Source organism: Gopherus flavomarginatus, chromosome 9 (assembly GCF_025201925.1).
Source record: "Gopherus flavomarginatus isolate rGopFla2 chromosome 9, rGopFla2.mat.asm, whole genome shotgun sequence".
In the NCBI taxonomy this organism is placed as follows: domain Eukaryota; kingdom Metazoa; phylum Chordata; order Testudines; family Testudinidae; genus Gopherus; species Gopherus flavomarginatus.
Genome location: NC_066625.1, coordinates 66,389,884 through 66,416,487, shown reverse-complemented (window position 1 = coordinate 66,416,487; position 26,604 = coordinate 66,389,884). Strand labels below are relative to the sequence as shown.

The window sequence follows — 26,604 nt, the reverse complement described above, 5'->3', positions numbered from 1 at the left end:
AATCAGATCTCTGTTGCATTAACTTGACTAACATTTTATGCTGACATGCACATCAGCTGTTTCCTCACCTCTTTTTTGAATTAATCTTAACCTGTGCTTTGCTTCCTGTTCTGTCTTGACTTTGCCAGAAAAATCGAGTTGAGCAGCAACTTCACGAGCATTTGCAAGATGCAATGTCCTTCTTAAAGGATGTCTGTGAGGTACTATTTCTCTTCAGATGGTGCCTTTTTGTGTTTCGGTTAATTCTACTTACATATTCCTATTAAAATCTTAAATTAGCACAATGTCCAGTCTTTTGCCTCCAACACTTTGCCATTTTAGTTTCTAGAGCGCTGCAAGACCAGAATCATCTTTGCTTATTTCTCTAAAGAAACAATAATGATACACATAGAAAACTATTTTGTGGCAGTGTACAGAACTTGTGCATTTACTGGGTTGGAAAATGTTCCAACGTATGTTCATACATTTAATTTCTGAAGTTTATAACAACATTTCAGAATTTGTGCAGAGCTGGATTTGGAAAACAATCACTTAAAACCTTGGGCTAAAGCCTTTTCCAGCCTTTGTAACCATATATCCTCAAAAAAGTCACTACCTTAGGAATTGTTATCTAAAAGGTGATACTGATTTTATATTTTTTCTCATGCACTACAAAGCTCTTTATTTTTGTTACTTGTTCTATTTTTTTTTCTGTTCAGGCTGTGTAGTAGAAACTAAATAGCATTATTGACCTCATAGTATGCTTTGTTTTAAGAAGCAACCATCTCTTTGTTTCTGAGATGGCATTCATTTCACATCTCTAGATATCTTATTCTTTTTCCTGTTTATTTATAGTGCTGTAGGTGCTTTGAAGCCTTTCTTTTTGATTTTACATTTTATTTGCTGTCTTGCATATCTCCCAAAGTAGAAACCATTACAATATAATGAATTAAGCAGATATATATGATAAATGACCTTTAGTGCTCCTCTTAACTCTCAACAGCAGTCTCGAATGGAGGATCGCTTGGACAGACTTGATGATGCCATCCATGTGCTACGAAACCATGCTGTGGGGCCTTCAACAAGCCTGTCAGGTGGCCATGGAGATATACATAGTTTATTGGGGCCATCCCATAATGGGCCCATTGGAAGCCTAAACTCAAACTATGGAGCACCTAGCCTCGTAACAACCAATCGACAAGCTTCAATGGTAATATTTTTTTTAAAACACATGAATAAATAAGTGTTTTGTCTGTCACTGTTAACTTCTAATCTCCTTAAATCATAGTACAGCCTAAAATGTTAAAGCTTGACTGAAATTTGTGCAATGTACACTTTCAGTGAAATTTATCAAGAATACTAAAGATGCACTGATTGTAGAAAAGAAATGGCAGGCTGCTGCACCTGCTTCTGGTTTCCAATTAGAGGGCATTTTGAGGGTGGGGCACAGGGGGGAAGGAGGAGAAAAACTTAGACTTTGGCCTGGTCAGTGGCCCATAAAATCCTGCTGTGGCCATATGCAGAAAGCTGAGACTTTCTGCTGAGAGTATTTGAGCTTATATATGCATTTTTTCCAGATGTGTAATAATTGGCAGAACAGTTTTCTCCTTGAAATGGTGAATAGGGAAATTGAGTGGGAAAAGCAGTCAAGAAGGACAGAATTTCAAGTGTTCTGGTCTGGAAAAGCTGTTTATTGTAAATTGGAACTAGTCTTCAATAGCAGATGCTGGCAGAAGACTGGAAGGAAGCTGTAGGAATGTGGAACCATAGTGTGTACAGACTCAAAATTTAACTTTTTTTTCCCCTTTAAATGAAAACGGGTTTTGAGCACAGCTGTAGTGTAAGTAACAATCAAGAGGAAACCAGTTTTAGATTAATCCTTAAGAAGAGTGAAATAATTCAATCAATCTTTTTTATTTTCTTTTAAACATATGAACTATTCTGAGAAAAATGGCATTAAGACTTTTTTGTAGTTCAGAAATATTTGTTGAAAGCATCACACTACGTAGCAAATGAAGTCTGCTCATAATTTTGCTTCCTTCACCACCCCCTCCCCAAAAAGAGCTTTAAACAAAAAAGTTTTTAAAAATGCATATTATGGTGAGCCATGTGTTTTCATGTTTACATCATAATTTTAAAGATGGGTTACATGCTGTGAAATTTTCTATTATAAGACAGATTCACAGCTGGGTGCTGTGTGATCAAGGTGAAATTTCACCTATCATCAAAATAATTAGGTACCCCAATTGCTGAAGGGTTTGTATTCTATAAAACAGAATTAGTTCCAGGTTTTCCCATTCACAGGTCAGATATCCATTTATATTAATTTTAGAGCCAGTGCAGTAAACCTCAAAAGAGGCTGGTTACTTTCCTATAAATAGGTTTTTTGTTTTTATTTTCAGCAGCACATGCAACTTCAGGCATTCCCATCATTTCACAATAGGCTTTAAGTAATGAAGCAGGTTATGTATAAATCCTTTGAAATTAGAATTCTCTCTTCTTTATGTTGCCCATGCTGTTAAGGAATTCTGTAAAAGGCAGAATTTTATTGTATTCCAGGATATAGAGACCGAAGTTGAGTATTATGGTGGAAAACTGTAGCTCTTTTAGTTGAAATAATGTGTGTCTCTGAAACTGCAAGACTGTTTTAGCAAAGGAGATTGCTCTGTCTGAGGTGTGAAAACTTCTGATCTTCTTTCTCTTCACTCTGAATTTGTTTACGTGGTTAGTATATCCTCCTATTTCTGTATGAGTTGTGGCCGTTATTTATGTTGAGCCATAGCAACATCTGCCCACTCTAAAGACACTCAAACAATCTGCACATTCTTTGAAATGCCACACACCATCATGAAGCATCTTAGGGTGTATCAGAGTATATAGAATATGACTGCTGTTGCAGAGCAGGAAAATTAATTCCCTGCTCTCTTCTGAAGTTATCTTTCAAAAGGGTGGAGGGGTAACAAATTAACCACTTCGAAAAGAAAACGGGGGATTAAAAGAGAAAAATAGGGTTCGAACAAAAGATCTTGAGCAACATATTTCATGTGCTGCTTTTGGTCACGAGTATAAATCTAGTGTAACCAACAGCAGACTTTGTCCCCATATATGGGTTAAAAACATATTGAATTTCCCACTAAACTGGGCATAATCAGTCAAGTGTAGATGATGCCAAAGTGTATTAAAATGCTTTTTTTTAAAATTGTGTTCTAGAGTAGGTTAGGATAAGCTTTTAAAGTTTTAACAAAATATGTACCAATGGAAAATTGCTGGCCAAACTATATTGTAAAACAGCTCCTCAGGATTTCAGCTTAAATTGTTTAAGCACGACAGTGTGGTGATTGTAGACTGGGTCTGTAATACTGTACTGGATTTTTATTTTTGATTGAGAGTTGCTATCCATCCATCTAAAACAAAAAATAAAGCACCAAATGTAATTTAGGGCAGGAAAACAAGAAAGTGCATGCTTTGCTTTGTATTCCAGGCTGCCTGAATGCATGAACCAAAGTTCCATCAAAGCACTCTGTCTTCTCCTTTCAATTGTCTTGAAAATTGGGTAAACTGAAATGTCATTCAGCTGAAGCTGTTTCATTGTTATACCAGCGTAACCCTATTTATTGCAACAAAGAGCAGAATATGACCCATTTATGGCTGATCCAACTACCTGCTGCACGCCCTGTGATGTCACTTGGAATTGAATGAACTCAGCAGGTCACAGGGTGTAGCCTTCGCACATGTGCATAGTAGAGGTTGGCATTTAGGCTTAGTGGTACATGAGTGGCTGTTTTTAACATTAGTACAGTAATGACCAAAATGTACATGGTCCATACATATACATAGGAAGGCCATAGACACAGTATTCAACAATCTGTTCATTTGGAAAGCTTTATTTATTTTACCATTCTTTTTTTTTAATGGTATCTACACAAGCAAACGGAAGGAAGAATTCTAATGAGAGAGAGAGAGAGAGAGAGAGTTTTATGTGATGTGTGTACTGGGTTTTAAGAGATGGGCCTTTGCTTGTTTAGTAACTAATTATCTCTTTGTTACGTTTTTGGAGGAACCTTCCATAAAACTTATATTAAGGAAATAATGAGCTTTTATCGGCCAACAAAATGCATATGTTAATAGAAGAAATCAACATTGATAAGGTTTTTATGATTTGGAATATATTTCTCTACCCAAAGAATTATGTTCATCTGGATTTAGCAGTAAATGAAATCTCATCTTCTGCAAAATCTGAATACAAGACATTTTAGCTCTTTAATAATAATAATAAATTAAATTTCCCTAGAAGATGATCTTGGCAGAAGAAGCTAGGAAATGAGTAATTTAACTCCTTTTTATGTAATTACTGTAACCAGACATGGTTTTATTTTAACATTTGCTTAATTTTTGAGCCAGGTTTATTTTAAAACTCCAGTTGGCTTCATTTCCTGCTCTTTGAATGTCCTTGGTTTCTACTTTGCAAGGCTGTTCATTACACTTACTGTGGTCTTTATTCAAGGAAATGTTTTAATAACTAAAAGTCATCAAATTTTATATGGCCTTTGCAGAGGATTGTTTTTTATTTCATGTAATATTTCCTTGTAAACAGGAAGAAATACTCCTTCGATTCTTATTCAAACCAGTTAGTGTGTTTTCTGTTTACTGGTCTGTAATATAATGGAAAGGGCACAGCATGAATTGATAAAAGCCAGGAAACTAAGTTAAGGATGAAAATCAGTTCTTAGCTCACTCTGTTGTTCCCAGGTACAACAGGAATCTCTGAAGAGTGGGTGATCTTTGCAGGATGTACCATATCTGCTGTAATACCTTTTCACCAAAGGGCAGTTTAAGGCCCCAGTCCTGCAAGCTGTTCTGTCCAGACCAACCCCTGTCCCTGAACGGGTCTCCACTGATGTCAGCGCAACTCTATAGAGACTATATTCACATGGAACAACTTGTGGAATTGGGCCTGAGTGTAGAATTTTGACTCCTGAGCTCCATCAGGTGTCTCTGCTGAGTTTAACAACTGCACTCAGCATAGTTTAAACTTGGTTGTGGCCAAATTGACCAGGTCATGTAATTCAAAAAATATTTAGTCCAGATTTATTGGGGCATAAGCATTCGTGGGTAAAAAACTCATGCACTTGAAGAACCAAATAAATCTGTTAGTCTTTAAGGTGCCACCGAACTCCTCGTTGTTTTTGTGGATACAGACTAACACGGTTACCCCTCTGATACTTTCTCCAGCTCAACTCTGTGGCTTATCTATGTAGGTGAAGACTAATTCTCAGTTTCCCAGCTTTTGCGAGTTATGCTCCTGATGGTTTGAATTTAATATTTAGAGTGAAGCATGTGAAGCAAAACTATACTTAACAGGAGATGGGTTTCTTTCCCTACATATAATTCTAAATCTTCCCCACTTAGGATAGTCTAATACAGTTTTTTATGTTTCGTCTACTTTTTTCATTAATTATATCATCAAAAATACTCTGCAGAAATCCACTTTTCTCTATGGCCCTTTAGGATTACTACAGCCTACCATTTAAATTCATAAATCATATCGGGTTAATCCAAATCAGTTTGCAAACGCATTTTTTAAAAATTTGACAATACGAAACTTTAGATTAAGTAGTCAGTGTTTACATACATGTTATGAATGGATTATCTATGTATGCCTGTATTTAGAAACACTTTAAAATAAATATTATTCACTCAGTAAACCATAATAATTGCTCTATATCATGTAAATACTTTAAAGAGCATTTTAAAAAACCCCATCTACCCAATAGATTTCAGCGTGTCTTTGGGAGCTTTTGTGTTTGCAATGTAGTGAAAATATGTGGTAGATTGCGTGCTTTGTATAGATAACAAAGAAAAGTAATGCATCTACCACACATGGTAAATACCTAAACTACTTTGAAAAATATTAAAATATTTGTATTATATTTTAGGTTGATTGCTTCCCAGATTTTTCTAAAACTGAAACTGTTTTTCTTCTACAGAGTCATACAGCATGTCTTGGTCAATTGATTTCAATACATAAAAATGGAATATAAAGAGAAATTGAAGTATCTTTAAGGTTTACTTAAAAGTAAACATGAAAACTTCTAAGTTAAAGTTCAGAACAATCCTTTTTTGTTTGAAAAAATTAAATCCTGCAAATCTATTATAATGGACCTACTGGCACCACCTTAATTATAATAGAGCACCTCTTTCAATAAACTACATTAGGAGAATTGCCTCAGGATGCACCAATAATCAAGATGTGGATTAAAGTTACGTACTTGAGATCATCAATAATCCATGCACTATTGTTTAAACAGCTAGACTGAATGAGATCTAGAATTAGTTCACCTTTACTCATATGCAGGTTTTTTTCATCGTGTGCCATTGTTTTATTCTTCTCACTGTGGAGCAACTCATTAGACTTAACGTTTTTCTATTGTGAGAACTAAACCCATTGGTCTAACTAAATGCAAACAAGTCCCTTCATGAGTGCCATAGTGTATGTACAGCAAAGTAGAAGGAGAATCCACAAGGCAAGATGATGTCATTTTTTGGAGTCTGACTTTTATTCTGAAGAGAAGGTTCACAATTATTGAAATTTAGACAAGTATTGCATGAGGATCAACCCTCCTCACTCAAATAGCAGGCTGTCAGCTGTATGCTAATGAGCCGAACAATTAAAACGCCATCTTATCTGGCCTTAGTGAGCAGGCCGCTCTACTGAGACAAAGAACTGTTTGTACACCTGTTGTGCATGTGGACAGTCCCATTCTAATGTGGTATAAAGATTAGAGTAAAAGCTTGAGGGATATGGTGAGCAAGGGTTAAAAGGGACAACAGTGACTGTGAAAGTTAAATTTTTCAGGAAATAGAGGAGAAACATTTGTGAGAGGAATCAAGTTACAAAGAAAGAGTTCTGCTAACTTCATTATGCTGAAATATTCCAGATTGCGTGCTTCAAACAAGTCCCATTCTGCTATAGTATGATGTAACAGGATGGTGGAGGTTTTTGTTGTGTGTTTTTTGCTTTGTGATACATGTGTAAATACAGGGAAATACTTCCACTTCAATGCAAATGCTTTTGTTTTTCTTATGAAGATAATATTTTAAATGTATTTCTGTAACTGGTGTTTGTAGCTGCAGTGCAAAAAAACACTTAAACAGTCTTAGGGGGAACTGCAAAGTCTTAACAAAGGATCCGTATTCGAAGTGTTTATTTTTAAAAATATACCCAATGTTCATTTACTAAAAAGAGGGAAAACATACACACACCCACCAAAAGAAAGCATTAGAAGTGCTGATGGGATGAAAAGGTGAAATCATTTGAGTTAGGATTCAGTTACGAAGTAAAGTTAAGGGGCTGCAAGCTTTTCACATCTCTTTAAGGGGGCTCAAGTCTTTTGATGAACTATGTGCATAGAAGTCAGTGGGAATTTAAGGCATTGGGCACCTTTTAAGAGATTCTGACTGAGACCGTCCCAGGATCAGTCCTTTAATTAGAATTCCAGTGTTTGGGTGTGTGAAGGTGATTTGTCTGGTTAATATGAAAGCCGTGAGAGAGAGAGAAGCAGAGTACAATTTATAAAATTAAGCTGTTATATTGGATCTAAAGCATTTTTCCTTGGGGCTCTATCTTTAAATTAAATTAAAGTTAATTAAAGTTCACCTACCTGTATTGTTCTTGATAACTTGTGTTTTAATCAACTATGTACAACTGTCATCTCTCACTGTTAACTTTAATTCAGTTCATTATTCAAGGCCAGAAGGGATCATTGTGCTCATCTTCTCTGACCACCTTTATAGCACAGGCCATAGAACTTCCCCAAAATAATTCTTAGAGCAGATCCTTTAGAAGAACATCCAAGCTTGATTTTAAAATTGTCTAATACATTCAGTTTACATCACACACTTGAGATCAAAAATGTGTTCATTTTGGTCTCGTGCTGGTCAATTTAATAATATGAAATACTTGAAGTAAAATTTTTCTATGAAGCTGATTAGCCTCAGTTGTTTGCTTCAGTTTTGTGAGCATATCCTACCAGGTATTGGAACGTAGTGTTAGATTCAGCTTTTTTTATTTCCAATCTATTTTCTGAATTTGTCAGGATTGATCTATTGTTCTGTCATTTTTAGATCATCCCTAGATTTTAAAGTTGCCAAGAATCTGGCAGCTGTTATGTTATGTTTGTACATTGCTTGAAGATTTTTTTGTAAATAGGTTTTGGAGCTAACTTGCCCTTGAAGACATTTGATGTCTGTACCTTGAATAAAAGCACCCTCATGTGTTAGGATTAAGAATAACCAGGAAAATGAAAAAAGCACAAAACCTTCAGGGCAGTATATTATAAAGTCTTATATTAAAAACTTTTTTTAAGAATGAGTTTCACATTCTCTTTTTCTGAGACGGTTGTTTTGTATTGTAGGCTGAATTTTCAGAGCCTGGGGCTGCCACTGCTCTCACTGAAATCAATCACAGAATTTGCACTGGCTGCAGTCTGAGCAGGATTGAGATGACTGTATCTCCAGTAGAACTTTTCTCATAAATAAACACTAGTACATACGAAAGATAATGCACATTCTCAGAAAATACACTGTAAATAGTGCCAAGCTATCTTGCTTTCTGTGAGGGATTATTGGATACAAAACAATAGATACAAATAACAGACCAGAATGACCTGGTATTAGCTTGCTTGCTTACCCTTTTTTTTTTTTTATTATTATTATTCCTTCCTTGTTCCTGTGTGTTAGCTCATAGAAAACAGTGTATATTAAACAAAGGATAAACTTGCATAAGGGTATTTATCTCTCTCTGGGTAAAACCCATACTAAGACATGAAAGGTAAAAGCTGCATTAATTACTCAAGAGGGATTCAAAGCTCAGCAGTTTACTAGGATTGAAGGATTTATTGAAAAACAGTGGTTCTCATGTGTAACTCCAGGCAATAAACCTATTTAATTAAAGGCTTAATCTTCTAGTTGACATGTTTGCTACTCTTGCAATAAAAGCCTCATCTGTAGCCAGTTTTTGTAAGTATAAAATAATGATGGTATCCTTGGTCTTTTCCTTAGTTTTTTTACTGTTAATTGCATTAGTTTGGGTTTTGTTTTAAAACTGAATGTTTCCCAAGGCTTGTGTGTCAAGAAATTAGAAGCTTTAATAAACCAGTTTTCCAGATGATTTTAAACTCAGGTTGCATTTCTCATCATCTCCTCTTTACAAATTTTTCAAAATGTAAATTTTTAAGGTAAAAGTGTTTAAATGGATAGCAATGAAGATTTTTCTTTACTGGCTAGTAGTTTTCTAATGAATTTACCTGCTAAATCTAAATGTGTATATATCCTTCATTCATGTACATAGGTGTTAAGTATCATTAGTCCAAATTCATGCAAAACGTGAATTAATTTTTTTAAGACTACTCATCTTTAGACCCCCAGCTGTTAGAAGTAGGTTGAGTTTTAGTCACCTCATTTTAAGAAAGAGTAGAGATTGAAAAGGTCCTGAGAGGGACAATGAAGATAGAGACACTGGTGTTTTCATGTGATCACATACTGTAATGTGACTAATAGATATTAACATACTTGCCTTGAAAGAAGGAGAATGAGAGTACTTATTGAGGTATATAAAATAAAGATACTGTGAAAATAGATTGTGTTCTTTAATCTTGCTTCATAAAACAAGAACAAGGGTTTAGCTTATTTTAAAAAATCCCTGCCACATGAGGTCAAGACCATTAATTCAGGAGGACTTTATCTAAAGAACACAATTTTATGACTGTTAACATTCACAGCTATGTAAACTAAAGCAGATCCAATGGAAATCAAATCTTATGCCTCAGGGAAAAAAATCCTGTTCCATGGTATGACTCTGAAAATGTGCTAGGCTGTTGTATAATTATAGTCGGGTTTTGGTCACTGCCTGGAACAGTTATCTAATCCAGTATAGTGTAATCCAGTGGTTTAGTCCAGTAGTTCTCAAACTTTTGTATTGGTGACCCCTTTCACATAGTAGGCTTCTGATGACCCTCCCCCCAATAAATTAAAAACACATTTTTATATATTTAACCCCATTATAAATGCTGGAGGAAAAGCGGGATTTGGGGTGGAGCCTGACAGCTCACAACCCCCCATGTAGTAACCTCGTGACCCCCTGAGGGGTTTGGACCCCAGTTTGAGAACCCCTGGTTTAGTCCAATATATAGTCTTTTTCAGCTATAGCTTTCCTTTGCTGACCCATAACTCAAGGCCCCAATCCTGCAAACACTTAAGCACATGGATCATTTTATTCATGAGTTGATCCATCAGTAGATCTAATCTTGGATTTGCGAAGTGTGGCATTTTGGAATACTTTGTATACTATGTAAAGGACCAGGCAACAGTTTACAAATATTTCACCTGAAAGAAAATCTGCCTTATGTAGTATGACCATATTAATGTCTCATTTCACAATATTTTAGACTACAATTCTAGATTTTTAAAAAAGCTTTAAGACTCTATCAACATACTTACAAGTGTTGTTGTTTTTCTGTTGTAGAAACACCTTGTATTTCACATCAATGTTGAGTGTAAATTTACAGTGTGGATTATTTCCTTGGATTAAATTGTTGATGGGAACAGTTTTGCTTTTCTTTGCTTTAGGCTGGAACTCATCGGGAAGAAAGTGTCAGCCTTAACAGCAACCATTCAGTCCTGCCCAGTACAGTGTCTGCTCAGAGCACAGAACTAAATCATAAAACACAAGAAAATTACAGAGGTAACTGTACTGTACTATTCAGTGGTAAATTAATCTTTATAATAATCCAAGGACAAGAATGCTATAGATCTAGGTAAATATACATAAATACATAGATAAGATGGATGATGCACGTAATTTGTGACATATGACTTAATTTCTGTTGATTACCAATTTCACCAAGCTCTGGATTCTTACAGGAATTCAGGTATAACCCTGTTTCATGACACTCCCTGATCCAAATTCCATGTGAGACCTCACACCACAGCCACCATTCTTCCAGCTGAAGTGAACTGGCTAGAACTTCTTTGCAGCGCTTGGTTGCCATTTGTAAATCAACCAGAGGAGTCTGACACATGTGATTTTTATAATACACAACAAGCCTGTATTTCAACACATGACCAAGACAAAAAGCCTTAAAGTGCTGTGAGGAGACTGCCTCAATTCTTAGCTTGGAAAGTAGGCCATATAAAAGAAGGCAATTCATGCACCAGCATGCCTGTGCTGTTTGGGATTTACATTTCATACTTACTGTGCAGGATTTGCTTACTGCACTAAATATATCAGTATATATTGAGCTCAAAAGCATCATTTAGATCTGGTCCTGCCCTCCTTATTCTGTCAGTTCTGCTTGTTAGATTGCAAATAGTTGTTCTGTGACTAGCTCTGATACAGGAGTCTTGATCAATAACTGGTTACAGTCTTTTCCACTGTTTTTGCACCATCAGCTCTATCACTAATAGCTGATGTATAATTCTCCCTCTGCAGGAAGCTGCCTTAATCCTAACCCAAGCTTTTGCATGCTGATGTATGCTTTCACCAAACCTCTAAATTGTATGCTAAATAATACTCCTGAAATGCAATCCAGTATTTTCTATCAGATGTCTTGTGTCATTGTATTTCCTAGGCAACGTTTTTCACTAAATACTAAATAATCTTCCCAGAGCCTCTCACTCTGTGTATGGAGCATTAAACCTAGGTTTCATGCATAACAGTGGATAGAACTGATTTGTTCAGTACTGTAAATCATTTCCGTTTACAATTAGAGTGCTGATACATGAAAGCTCTAGGCACTTGCCTGTAGCTTAAATATACAAAACTCAAAGATTAAAGCATGATAGTCAAACCGGATCAATCCCGAATGAACATAAATCCACCATCCGTTCCTCTGAATATAGGAAAGTAAAAATTCATCAGCCACCCGCAAGCATCTCAACCCTTCCCAAAGGCCAGAGTAAGTAAATGATCTTGCAACATGCTCTGAAGGTCAACAAGTTTAGGCTACTTTGGAGCAAGAGGTTGGGGAGTGAATTCCAAAATCAAGTGTTCTTCAGAGAAAATGATAAAGTAACAGTTGAATTTGGTACATCTTACCTTAAGAGTTAAAAACAAACAGTAGTGAATTTGGTCAAATTCAGAGACATAATCACAAACGTATGAAATATTTTTGTTTAACTTTACCAATTATACTGTCGAATTAGTTTTGTCTAATAAATTCCAAAGAATGTATTTATCTGAGGTTAATAGTTCTCTTCCATGAGAAAGCTCATGTGCCTTGTTAGTAGGGTAGATGAAAAGGTTACAGTGTTACTGCCAGATATGCAGTCCTCTGACAGCCACTCCTTTTGATTGCTACCTTCTCCCCAATACATCAAGTACAGTATGTCCCCTGAACCCTTCTCATATCCACACTGCCACTGCTCAGTCCTCCCACTGACCTCCTAGCCCACCTCCTTCTCCACTCGCCTCCAGTCTTCTTCCACCCTCACTCCTTGCCTATCCCTGTCTCACGTTCCTCACCATACAACCTTACACCCTAACCTCCAGGCCTCTCTAAAGCTTGCCCCGCCCCCCTTCTCTATCTTAATAAACAACAAGGTGGTAATTTGCTTGCGATTCACTTATAAAATATTCTCCAGCATGAAGGGGGGCTGTTCTCCTGAGTATAATTTATACTGAGCTGTGTTTGTTTGCAGCATTGTCAGGTGGCTTGCAGAGCCAGTCTGTGGCCATAGGTCCAGCAGAAATCAAGTCAGAACATAAGGAGAAGGATGAAAATATACATGAACCTCCCTCATCTGATGACATGAAATCAGATGATGAATCATCCCAAAAGGATATCAAAGTTTCATCTAGAGGAAGAACAAGGTATGATCTTGGTATGCCAGCAAAGAACTCTGCTCTGCTTCTTTTTAAAGTGCAGGCTATTTTGCATATTGTGTCCTTACCAATAGCAGCGAGAGCATGTAAACCATTGGTAACCTTAGATTCAGTCTCCAGGCTTCCTTTTTGTCCTATATTAATAAGCTTGTGTTTTAAAATGTTGACTTAATGTGCATAAATTAGTAGGCAGAACATGGTATTTTTACACATTGGCATCTTAATAATGCACAGAGGAATCAGCAGAAGATTTTGAAATCTTATTTTTACACAGTTTTGAAGTTAATCATAGTCCTCTCTACAGTGTGCAGCTATATAATTATCACATTTTGGAGTGGAGTGATAAAGAAGTCCTTAGCTGCAAAACTTCCACTGGATCTGCAGTGGATGATAAAAAAGGGCAAGTTTCTGAAAACTGCACAAATGTTTAATAGGAAAGAACCATATTTTTCATAAATTTATGAAAATTTGTATGATTTTTTTAATGCAGTTGAGATGTTGGAAAGCTTAAAAATCTATTACAGATACTTTATGCATCCCTGAAATGATGGTTGGGGAATTCTGAATTTGGGAAGTCCCCCAACCAATGAGTAGGCAGCAAATTTGCTATATGTACCATTGCTTCGCCAAGGGTGCAATGTATTCCTCCATTATTCTTTGAAATAGTGTGCTATGTATGGACACTGTACATATGAATTTTACGTAATTCAACATGAACTAGCTATGTAAAAGCCATTGAGATGCATATTTTCAGGGAAATCTGAAGGTGGCAAGAATGGCAGCAGCAATATATAAATTTTTTATCAGTTTGCTTGTGTATATGTGCCAATTTGAAATCATCACTTTTCTTTTTCAGATGAGACCATTTATATGCTTTCACTGTTAAATGGATATACGAGCATAAAATGAGTCAAATAGGAATTTTGATCTAACGTGGATATTTTAGCCATGTCATTTGCCAAACACACTTGTGATGTTTTTACCTGTTGTTAAAATGGATCCTGATCTCCAAAATATCTACCAAACTTTTATCTTCCCTGGTTTTTTTTTTTCAGCAGTACTAATGAAGATGAAGACTTAAACCCAGAACAGAAGATAGAAAGAGAGAAAGAGAGGAGAATGGCAAATAATGCTAGAGAACGCTTGCGTGTACGAGATATTAATGAGGCATTTAAAGAACTTGGCCGTATGTGTCAGCTTCACTTAAAGAGTGAAAAACCACAAACAAAACTGCTTATTCTTCACCAGGCTGTGGCAGTCATCCTCAGTCTAGAGCAACAAGTCAGAGGTTAGTAGGCTACCTAACCACTGTGCTGTCACTGCTAGGGGGTTGTTTTACTCATGTAACAGTCCGCAATCTCCTTTACTGCATGCATCATGTTTTTCATTTGCATTTTTTCTTCTAACACACACAGCAGCTAACCAGATGTACAATTTATTAGAAACATATTTGCCTTCATGTAAAAATGTGAACATACTTTGGGAAAAGCAAGAGACTGTTCAAAATAAAATAGGTTTAGGATCCTTTGATCCTGTGTTTGCTCCTTTGCAATTAGCCATCTCTTCATTATGCATCAAGAGTAGACTCATTAAGGAAAAGATTGAGGAATGTCCTGCTTTGATTTGCAGCATATGCTCATTTAACAGTATGGAAATGTTAGCAAAAAGAAAAGGTCTATAATTTAAGGTTAGTCCTACACATTTCTATAAGAGGAAAGTAAGTTTGATTGGATTTAATTAAGTTTAAATTACAGTATATATTACTATGAGTAATGCCTTAGCTGCTTATTGCATACTTTATACAAGAAAATATAAAAAAAATTCCATAATTTATCTTTCATATGTTCTCCTTTCCTCTATTTTTCACAATTCACGTGTTTGTTTTTTTAAAAACAAGGAAATAACATGCACTGCAAGAAGCGAGAAAGTGAGTTCTTTGTAAATTGATGTGACTTTAAGGAAAACAACTAGAGAAACGTACTTGGTTTTCTTTTACTTCTGTCTCTGCAATGTATATTTTTCTTAATTCTTATCAACAAATACACATCTGTGGCATCCTTTAGATGCCCCTTCTAGAGGTCATGTTGAAAAATAAACATAGTCCTTGATAACACTTCCATTCTTCTATGTTAATGGAGCTACTGTTGACCTTAATGTCTAAGCTCCTTTTACATTTATGTCAAAGAAATGATGAAAGAGACATCTGAGCCACCTGTCTCCCTGGTAAGGTTGATGCCTAAGAGAATTGGGTGAGCGTTCTCATTTTTTCTCCCTTTGGGCTGGTTGAACAATTGTCCTTCATTGTATTTCTCATCTGATGCATTTCCAGTCTGAGTGTAAATGTCTTGAAGGTGTGGATGATGTCAACATTCATGTTTGCTTAGTGTGTCTGTGTCATATCTCTAAATGACACGTAGTGTATTCTGCAGCTTATATTGGCAACTTACACCTCATTTTTACTTTCACCTTCAGTGATTTTTTACATGGTATATCAAAACAATTACTGGAAGGATATGTGTTAGAAGTGACAGCGTGAATAAATGACACTGAGCATAAGTACTTTGTGTCAAATATTTGACATCTTACTTTTAGGCATAGTTTTGTTGATACAGCTTTTAATGGAATTAAGTTCCCTTCAGAGAACACTGGATGAACACAGTTATTATGGCAAGGCAATAGTGTCTCTAGAATTAAAGTTGCAGCCAGCTTTTGATATGAAGTCCCGTTTCAGCTCCTTTGCAACTTTGGTTTGGAAAATCGATTTTACCTGAAAATTACTATAATTTCTATGAAGGCAACAGAGATTATTTCTACAAAAGAGGAAGAAAATTCATCAAACAATTTTTTTGAGTTACAGGTCAATTTAAAATTAGGGTGACCAGACAGCAAGTATGAAAAATCGGGACGGAGGTAATAGGAGCCTGTATAAAAAAAAGACCCCAAAATAAGGACTGTCCCTGTAAAATCAGGACATCTGGTCACCCTATTTAAAATTAAAACTACACTGTTTAAAACTCTGAGTTTGGCCTAATATATTTTTGTCTCCCACCAGCTAAATAATGGTTTGCCATTACCCCTCAAAGCTTCCACTTAAGTGAGCCTCCTTGAAACTCACAGGAAAAAAAGGGTTGTACTTAAGCAAAGCTGTTAACAATTTTTGCTCTCAGCAATTTGAGGGCCCATCCTGCTCATTGTCGCTCTTGAGAGATTTTTGCCGAAGCAGAATAGACACCAATGTGTGCATGTTGCCCACAACTGTCATATTTTGAATTATAAATAATGATGGTGTTTCTGTAGCTGATGGTCAACAGATTTCTTCTAGTACTCAAGTGGTAGGGTCAATAAGTATGGAGCAAGGTGATAAGGGTTCCAGTGCTGGGTCTGCAGGTTGGTTGTAAAATGGTTGTAATTTCTTCAGTTCTATCCTTGGTCCTACCAAAAAAAACCCTGACTTTTTTATTATTACTCAAGATCCCAGAGAGAGAGAGGAAAATCGTCACATTTCAGATTTTTAGTTAAATTTCATTGACAACTAAAATGTTATCTGAAAATGTTAATTAAATTTGGTAGTGGTCTGACATTTAAAATTACTCCTTTTTTAAAGTGACCGCATCTAATAGTTATTTGTGTCCCTTTGTTTGTCCAATGGGATTGCATTTACCACAAAATTTAAAACATCAAGGTTTTTTAAAATTTTATTTTGGCTCATGGAAGAGGCAGTTCTTCTTCGAGTGATTGCTCATATCCATTCCAGTTAGGTGTGTGCGCCGCGCGTGCACATTCGTCGGAAAACTTTTACCCTAGCAACTCGGTGGGCCGGCAGGTCGCCCCCTAGAGTGGCGCCATCATGGCGCTTGATATATATCCCTGCCGGCCCACCCGCTCCTCAGTTCCTTCTTACCGCCCGTGTCGGTCGTTGGAACAGTGGAGCGCGGCTTAGCTGACCTCCACTTCCCTAGCTACTCGTAGTTCTCGTATATAGTTATACAGTTATAATTCCTTTATATATATATTTGTATAGTTATACGTTTTTTCTCTGCTAACATAGTTAGATTGATAATTGTTAGCGGGGTTCAGGAAGTAGCCCCTTCCATGAACCCGGTGCCGGAGCCCATGCACGGCTCACCGGGTTTTAAAATGGGCTCGGCCTGCCAGAAGCCGATGCCGAAGGGAGATCCACACGACTCCTGTTTGAAGTGCCTCAGGGAATCACTTGACAGCTAAGTACCCCATTTGCAAGGCTTTTAAGCCGAGAACAAAAAGGAGCGGGACTTTCACTTACCCCTCCACCTTGGGCGCCGAGCGATGATCAAGCGGCTGGCAGAAGCGCCTCCTCGGCACCGGACTCCGCCGGTACTGCCAAGGCCTTTCGGCACCGGCCGTCGCCGGCACCGAAGTCGACTCGGCACCGCTCCTTTCCTCCGAGGTTGAGAGAGCCTACCATTCCTGCTGGTGCCTGACGGCTCCCCGGCACACGCCGTGGTAGAGCCCCCTGCTCCTGCTGCTTCCGTGCCACCTGCATCGCAGCCAGAGAGCTCGCCTAAGTCGGATGGCCCGGCACCGACACCTGCAGAGGCACCGATGTCATCGGCACCGTCGATTCCAGTCCCCCAGGGCCATTGAATCCGGTGCCTAACAGCTCCCCGGCACGCGCCGTGGTAGAGCTTACTGCTCCTGCTGCTTCTGTGCCGACTGCACCGCAGCCAGAGAGCTCGTCTAAGTCGGATCGCCCGGCACCGACACCTGCTGAGGCACCAACGACGTCGGCACCGTCGATCCCGGTCGCACAAGGGCCGTAGAATCCGGTGCCTGACGGCTCCCCGGCACGCGCCGTGGTTGAGCTACTGCTCCTGCTGCTTCCGTGCCATCGGCACCGCAGCCAGAGAGCTCGTCTAAGTCGGATCGCCTGGCACCAACACCTGCTGCGGCACCGACGACGTCGGCACCGTCGATCCCGGTCCCACAAGGGCCGTAGAATCCGGTGCCTGACGGCTCCCCGGCACGCGCCGTGGTTGAGCTATTGCTCCTGCTGCTTCCGTGCCAACGGCACCGCAGCCAGAGAGCTCGTCTCAGTCGGATCGCCCCGCACCGACACTTGCTGCGACACCGACGACGTCGGCACCGTCGATCCCGGTCCCATAAAGGCCGTAGAATCCGGTGCCTGACGGCTCCCCGGCACGCGCCGTGGTTGAGCTACTGCTCCTGCTGCTTCCGTGCCAACGGCGCCGCAGCCAGCTCGTCTAAGTCGGATTGCCCGGCACCGACACCTCTGAGGCACCGACAACGTCGGCACCGTCGATTCCAGTCCCACAAGGGCCCTGGAATCCGGTGCCTGACGGCTCCCCGGCGCGCGCCGTGGTTGAGCTTATTGCTCCTGCTGCTTCCGTGCCGACGGCACCGCAGCCACACAGCTCATCTAACTCGGATCGCCCGGCACTGACGCCCACCGAAGCTCTGACGACCTCGGTACCGTCGATCCCGGTCCCATGAGGGCCTTCGAATCCGGTGCCTGACAGCTCCCCAGTATGCACTGTGGTTGAGCCTGCTGTTCCCTCCATGCTGGAGGCATTACCAACGGCGAGGGATCTCATTGCCATGACAGAGTCGATGCTGCCTGACCCCGGCACCGCCGGTGCGGGTAATACAGTCTCTTCATGTGACCATCCTCTGTCAGCACAGCAGAGCGGCACCGTTCATGATCACGGTCCCGCAGACACTCCAGATCCTGTCGGCACGCCCGACACCACTTGCAGTCCCGGTGCTGTTTTCCTCATCGGTACTAGTCGCACTCGCTGCACCGGTCGGTATCCCATTCGCCGACCCGCTATCGGCACCGTTCCGACTCCCGGCACCGCGACAGGTACCTTGACTCCTGTAGCCTCTCCCCGAGCCTCGAGATCTCGGTCGACCTCCAGGCACCATTCTGGTTGCGCGTCTGGATCTCGTTCCAGGTACCGGTACGCATCCCGGTGCCGGCTCCCGGTGCCGAGTTGGGCAAGGTCCGATAGAGTCAGAGACTCTGCCTGTGCCTTCTTTTAGTACCTCCATGGCCATCCGGACACGCATGCGTGTCATCCCACATGCGCAGATCTTATGCTCAGGACCATGATTCTGATATGTTGGCCAGCGGGCGCCAGCCCCGAAACCGGCCAAGAGTTCGCTGCCGTCTTGGAGGACGGGGGAAAAGAAAAAGGTACCCAGAGCATCCCTCCAGGCCTCGTTCGATGCAGCAGACTCTCCAGCCAGGACTCTGGCCTTTGGTGTCGCCATGAGGTGCATCTCATGGCTCCAGGTTTTAAACCTCCGGCCGGAGCTGCAGTATGCCATTCAGGATTTACCCTTTGTGGTAAAGGCCTTTCGCGGCAAAGACAGCCCCAGGCTGCCAAGCCTAATGGACGATAGGGTCCTAATGCGCTCTCTCAGCATGCATTTGCCAGCGACCAAACGCAGGCCTTTCTGCCCCCACCCGCCATACTCTGTGCCTAGCCAGAGACAGGACTTTGGCAAACGGCGAGGCCAAGGCGGTCGCAGACGAACCTTCCAAGGTGCGCCTGAGGGTGGTGTACCAGTCACAGACCGGGATCCCAATCCCGCTTTCTCCTGGCGTGGCCCTAGTTAATTTCAGATCGCTAGATCCTGCGCACGGTGGAGCATAGATACCACCTCTAATTTATTCCAGCCCTGTCCCCGTTCAGGGACCCCTCTCACGAGCAATTCCTCGTACAAGAGGTGCAGACGCCGATGGACGAAAGGGGCAAGGGGTTTTACTCCCGTTATGCCCTAGTTCCCCACTCGAACGCAGGTCTCAGACCTTCCTAGTCCTGCACGGACTCAACCGGTTTAGGATAAGGTTGAAGTTCTGCACGGTATCCCTGGGAACCATTATTCCATCCTTGCCTCCTGGGGGCTACTATGCCGCCCTGGATATGAAGGACGCGTACTTTCGCTACGCCATCTTCCCTCCGCACAGGAGATACCTCCGCCTTCTAGCTGACTGTCAGTACTTAAAACTGGTTTACGGCCATAGTCGCCGCCTACCTTCGCTGATGTCGGATATGCGTTTTTTCCGTATCTGGACGATTCGCTTATCCGAGGAGACTCTGAGACACAAACCACTCAGCGCGTGGGCATCGTCACGGTCTTATTCACAGGTCGAGGCCTGATGATCACTATAGAGCAATCCACTCTGGTTCCCACGCAGAGGTTGGACTTCCTAGGAGCTATCTTGGTCTCCTACCTAGCCGGAGCCTGCTTATCACAACTGCGGTTTTAGGCGATGGCAACAATCATCTGAGGTCTGCAGGCTTTCCCAACGACCTCGGCTCGTACTTGTCTCAGTCTTCTGGGTCCATGGTTGCCCGCAAGTTGGTAACCAAACATGCCAAGCTCCGCCTCCGTCCTTTCCAAGTCCGACTCACCTCGGCGTACCACCCGGACAGGGAGCCAATGGTCATGGTAGTCACCGTTCCCTCGAGCATCTTAGGCTCCCTAGAGTGGTGGCTAACTCCCTCCCTGGTGTGGGCAGGGAGGCGGTTTCCTCCGCCCCAGCCCTCACTGCCCCTGACGACGGACGCATCATCTCTCTGCTCAAGTGCTCACGGTCACCTCCGAGCTTAAGGCCTTTGGTCTTCTCGGGAGCTGGCATTCCACTTCAATGCCCCAAAAATGAGAGTAGTCCGCCTGGCGTACCAGGGGTTCCAGCGGCAGCTGCGAGGCCGTTGTATCTCGGTGTTTACAGCCAACACAGCGGCCATGTGCTTCATAAGTATCCAGGGAGGGACATGGTCCTCCCCCCCACTTTTTTGTCAGGAGGCCATCCATTTCCGGGACTTTTGCATGGCCTACTCGATGGAGCTGGTGACGTCCCTTCTCCCAGGCGTTCGGAACGTCTTGGCGCTTGGACTCAGCAGGTCTTTCCTGTCTTACGAGTGATCACTCTGCCCCATGTGAGGCGTTCTGCTGTCCAGAAGCGGAGATGTTTCCTCACATAGACCTGTTCGCTCACCGAGAGAGCAGAAAATGCCAGATGTTCTGCTCCTTCCAAGGTCTCTCCTCAGGATCGGTCTTGGGCGCATTCCTGATGCCGTGGAAAGGCCAACTCCATTATGCCTTCCCACTGTTCCCACTGGTTCATTAGGTCCTGCTCAAACTCCGCAGGGGCAGAGCGCGCATCATCATGATCACTCCAGAGTGGTCCAGGCAGCACTGATATACCACGTTGCTCGGCCTGTCAATAACAGACCCAATTACCCTGCCACCCCACCCAGACCTCATCACTCAGGGCAACAACAGGCTTCGTCACTCGGACCTGCAGCCTCTTCGCCTCACGGTGTGGCCGCTGCGTAACTGAGCCGGGGTGACAGGAAGCCTTCCACCTGGTCAACGTACCGGGCCAGGTGGAAGCATTTCTTCTACAGCTGCAATACGCTCGATCTTGCTCCTGCTGAGGTCTCGACCCCCTCTATTTGGCCTACCTCTGGCCTTCAGCGGCAGGTCCTGGCAGTATCATCGCTGAGGATACACTCAGCAACCATCTCTACCTTCCAGCCAGGCTAAGGTGGACGTTCCGTGTTCTCATGCTCTATGGGTTCGAGATCCCTCAAGGGCTTGGAGAGCTTGCACCCTCGGGTGCGCCGCCAGCCCCAACCTGGGACCTCAACCTAGTTTTAATCAGACTTATGTCTCCCCCAGTCGAGCCGTTCACGACTGGCCCTCTGATATGCCCGTCTTGGACGACAAACTTTCCTCGTAGCTGTTACATCGGCCAGACGGGTCTCCGAGCTCAGAGCTCTTACGAGGGTTCCGCCGTACACTAGGTTTCACAAAGACAAGGTGCAGTTATGACCGCACCCGGCTTTCCTCCCTAAGGTGGTTTCGGCCTTTCATGTTACCCACAGCTCAACGCAATGGGCACAACCATTGCACTCCTTGGACATCTGTGGAGTGCTCGCATTTATATTGCGCTGCCAGAACCATTTCGTAAGGTGCCCCAGCTCTGTCACGGTAGCGGGCCAAAGGGAGGGCTTGCTTGTTTTCCTCTCAGAGGATCACATCTCGGGTGATGGCAGACTTCCGAACTTGTTATGATTTGGCTCATATTTTCCCCAAGCCACATCATCGTGCAGTTTACCAGGGCTCAGGCTTCATCTGCCGCCTTGCTGGCTCGTGTTCCTACCCACGAGATCTGTCGCGCAGCTCCATTGGTCCTCGGTCCATACCTTTGCTTCGCAGTATGCCCTGGTTCAACAGTCAGGAGATGCTGTAGCCTCTGGCTCAGCAGTTTTCATTCTGCCACATTTCACTCCGACCCCACCGCCTACATAAGGCTTGGGATTCACCTAACTGGAATGGATATGAGCAATCACTCGAAGAAGAAAAGACGGTTACTTACCTTTGTAACTGTTGTTCTTCGAGATGTGTTGCTCATATCCATTCCACACCCGCCCTCCTTCCCCACTGTCGGAGTAGCCGGCAAGAAGGAACTGAGGAGCGGGTGGGCCGGCAGGGATATATATCAAGCGCCATGATGGCGCCACTCTAGGGGGCGACCTGCCGGCCCACCGAGTTGCTAGGGTAAAAGTTTTCCGACGAATGTGCACGCGCGGCGCACACACCTAACTGGAATGGATATGAGCAACACATCTCGTAGAACAACAGTTACAAAGGTAAGTAACCGTCTTTTTTCAAGAACAGGAAAAGTAACATGTTTAAGAAATTGCCATGATTTGAAAACTAGACCAAGTTCTCTGTCATTGAAGCTTATAGAGAAAAAACATGACAAGCGTGAATATTTTTGCCAGTTACAAACCAGCAAAGGCTGACATTCTAAAGAGAAAGGAAATATAGTAAAATTACTCGTCACCCTAGATGACCCATCCAAACATTCTCCTGGCTTAGCGGAAGTGTGCCCAGACCCATTTTGCAGAGATAGTAAGTAAGGAACTGAGTATGACTTGCCAAAGTTACGTGGGAAGTTTTGTGGGGAGGAATACATTGCTGTCACCTAACAATGCTAACAAGCTTCTGAAAACTGAGTGGCCCACTGAGAGTAGTTTGAGGACTATGCAAGGAGGATGAGGAGCCAATTCACCACAGCCAATTCAACTGCCTTTCCCCTACGTGTTGCTGAGGGCCAGCAAAAAGGCAGTATAACACAGTTACTGTCCAGCAAGTTGAATGATGTCATCCTCACTGCCCTGACTTCAGCACAGGGGCAGAATCTCATTGGTTTGCGTTTAAGGAAATTGAAAACTCCAAAGTGCGTTTTCTTTGGTTTCCAGTTTAGCAAATTTCTGTGGTAACAAAGGGTCACATTTTCAAAGCTGTTGAGGAACCTCAAAATACAGATTGGTGCCCATGGAATTTTCAAAAGCACATAGGTGGTTAAGCTAAAATGAATAGGCACTTTTGAAAATTCCATTTGGCATTTATCTGAATCTTCAGCAGCCTAAATATCTTCAAAAATCAGAAACAGAAGCTGTGCAAATGGATAGACTTCTTCAGTACCATGGCCTATTGTGAATATGCTAAATGCCCACTCTTGGTAGCAGTGCATAGGATGTTAAGGGCTGTTTTCTCTCCTGTGACAGAGAGGAACCTAAATCCTAAAGCAGCCTGCCTTAAGAGAAGGGAAGAAGAAAAAGTTTCTGCCGTATCGGCAGAGCCACCAACACCACACCCAGGAAGCCACACTGGGCTTAGTGAAACTACCAACCCTATGGGTCATATGTGAACACCAGCCAGGTATGTCTTTTCTTCATGTTCATCAGTTTGGGAAGAGGGTCCCATCAATACACTGGGATGGCTGTAACTTGATTTACTGACAAGTTTGAAAGCCAACAAAAACACAATTTGTGTGATTATTCTTAGTAATTGGAGCTACCAGTGGACATTAGCCTCTTCATTAAAGTGCACTAAGCACTTCTATACATCTGACCCACGAATAAGAGGATTCAGATGTGGGTTAGTTATAAACTAAAGAACCAGGAATTTTAGGTAGCTTCTTTTTATTTGCATGTGTTGTTGCCTACGGATATATCCTCCTGGGTCAGGTGGCCTTCACAGTGTGACCTCAGAGGAACTACTCATAACTAGGTTAGATAAGCCAAAAATAATAGAGATTAATTGTGCATACTCAAGAGGTATAAATATCTCACTTGTTTAATTATCAGCTCATTATTTCCCAGTGCCGATTCATACAGCAACTCAAATAGTCAGAAGGGGCTTTTCATTTCAAATAGAAGAGGATTGATATTTGGCTTGAGGCCAGTCATTTAAATCATACCACTTGTCTGACAGGCATTACTTGACTGTCTTTGCAATCTGCAGTAGACATCTTCAATAAAATCCCACTTTATATGGCTACAATTTCAGCTTTTTGTGAATCCATACACGAAAAACCAATGTTTGTATTGTCTCATGTAGCCAGGTGGTTACTATATCATTCATTGGAAAGCTCCAGTTGATGATCCCATACTGGGATAGCAGTCTGATTTTCAACAGAATTGGTAAAAAAAAAAAAAAGAAAAGAAAAAGAAAAAAGAAGAAAAGCTGCTTTTGACCATGCAAATTCCTGTTAGAATTCTTTAAAGTAGTATTTTCCAGGCCACTTGGGCTCATCAAAGCTATTATGCCCATGGTAAGGTTCCAGTGCCTTTATTTTCACTTCTGTTTTACAAAGACAAGAGATTACATTTTGGATGCATCGTCCATGGATTTAGTATCATAGCTTCTATTAACTGTGGTCAAAGTTGTGTGGCAAATCCTTCTGCAGCATCCTGGAATTTATCCCAAGGTAGTTGCGTACCCTCTGAGAGATCTTCCAAAACATCAAGGTGGCACTGAAATTGAATCTTGTTAGATATTTCTGGTGATATTTTTCCGATTGCCATAGCAATCCCAGTCAGCTTCTTCCACTGTAAACTAGATTGAAGAAATGTTCTTTTTTCTACCTCAAAGCATAAAAAGCCCTACTGAGTTCCTCTAGTTCTTGTTCCATTTCACACCACTGCAATAGGCCCCTTCTAATTTGCCAAGAGTTGGTCCTGTCAAATCAACACAGTGGATTTTCATGCCACGATAAGAATTGAATTTCTCTGCACACTTTTACAAAGAACATGTAGCAAGAAGTACCGTGGTGTCATTAAACTTTTAAGTAATTACCGTACTAGGGTAACAAAATCTGAACACTGATGAAAAAGATTGTACTGACTAGTTACATACAACAGCTTGACCTTTAATGATGTGAATTAGAATATGAATAATCATTTGTATAACTTTGGAAAAGATAAGAGCTCTGCAGAAAGTGTCCAATTCTTAGATGAAAAATGTTAAACATGTAGTCTTGGTAAAGACATATTAAACAATTGTTTGCTTTTTTAGACCTGCAAATTGAGTGTTGCAAATACTTACTTCCCCTCCTTCCACCTCCTAAACAATATATAAAATCATGATATTCCAGACAGAGGGAAATTTTCAGGGCCATTCTGAAAAAGAGTAGGCTGTTAACAGTTTTTCCCACATCAGTTTCTTTAGTTGGTTGTAGTTCTTTCATCTTTGCTAGGTTGAGGCATTTATTTTTAAAATAACACAAAACGTATGACAGAGTGGTCATGTGCTTCTAAACCATACTGGATTGTTAAGAATTGTTCCATTCCATTGTAGGGTTTTGTTCTAAAGGTGAAGTTCTCCTTTGAGTTGAGGAAAAAATAAGTTAGTTTTGGTTTCTCTATATAATCAGTGGTATCCTGCTGCTGATACCTCAAGATTTTAATAGCTTTTCAGTTACCTAGATAAAATGGATTTAGTGGTTTCAGTCCAATTCCTGGTAGACAGGTTTCCACATTATAAGAATTACCATCCTGACCAACATCTTAGTTGGCAGTCTCAGCTGAGAAGTCCATGCTGGAATGGTGAGCTATCTTGTCAACCTCATCAAAAGATGTTTTCCCCAGGCCATCTTCATGGCACATCAGTGGAGCAGGATATTTTTGCACTGTTGTTGGATGTGCTTGAGGGACACACAACTGCAGTAATTTGGTACATTTCATTTGCACTAAATTCACTGAAAAAAGACCTGAAGAAGAGTTCTATGTAAACTTGAAAACTTGTCTCTTTCACCACCAGAAGCTGGTTCAAAAGATGATTTCACCTCACCGAGCATGTCTCTCTAATATCCTGGGATCGACACAGCTGCAACAACAGTACAAATATGATACAGCTACAGTCTATATAATAGTGTTGTTAATTTTTCATTAGTTGTTTTATTAATACAATTTTTTCTCCTATTTCCATGCCAGAATTCCAGAATTATCGGTAGGATATATAGAAGGTGACCTTTCTTCACAAGGACACAGACAACTAATATTATATGAAGACACAAATCTGACAGGAGAAAACACTTGAAGCAAGAAACCCAAATGCAATCTTATGATCAAAGCTACTGGTCAACACCTGCATCAGAAGTGAAGATACAAAGATCTTCAGATAGAATTTCAGCCCATGAAATACTCTGAACATATCATTCTGTTGCAAGCAGTGTGTCGCTTCTGCACAATCAGAGACTGTTGTGATCTCTCCACTCATCGTGGAAGTTGCCTTGTGCCTAAACTGAATTGACAAATGCATTGTAACTACAAATTTTATTTATTGTTATGGAACTGTAAAGGTCTACATATAAAGGGAAAAGTTAACATGTTGAAAGCTGATAGAATTTCAGCTGATGCCAGCATTTGTTAAAGCTGTTC

At 41.3% G+C, this 26,604-nt stretch overlaps 1 protein-coding gene across 14 annotated transcripts in view; it reads left to right on the top strand.

The window, feature by feature from the left end:
* The window catches only part of TCF12 (transcription factor 12), a 322,968-nt gene that overhangs the window by 294,482 nt on the left and 1,882 nt on the right, over positions 1-26,604 (top strand). For 5 of the 14 annotated variants that reach the window (XM_050967943.1, XM_050967944.1, XM_050967950.1 and 2 more), the window contains 6 exons: positions 983-1,189; positions 10,606-10,720; positions 12,676-12,847; positions 13,918-14,147; positions 23,449-23,602; positions 26,158-26,604. The exon at positions 26,158-26,604 is cut by the window's right edge and continues 1,882 nt beyond it. In XM_050967943.1, coding sequence (XP_050823900.1) covers positions 983-1,189; positions 10,606-10,720; positions 12,676-12,847; positions 13,918-14,147; positions 23,449-23,591 — 867 coding nt within the window. In that variant the 3' untranslated portion in view covers positions 23,592-23,602; positions 26,158-26,604. Of the gene's footprint in view, positions 1-128; positions 201-982; positions 1,190-10,605; positions 10,721-12,675; positions 12,848-13,914; positions 14,148-23,448; positions 23,603-26,157 lie in introns of all 14 variants that reach the window. The other 9 variants (XM_050967940.1, XM_050967942.1, XM_050967947.1 and 6 more) reach the window with 3 other exon arrangements.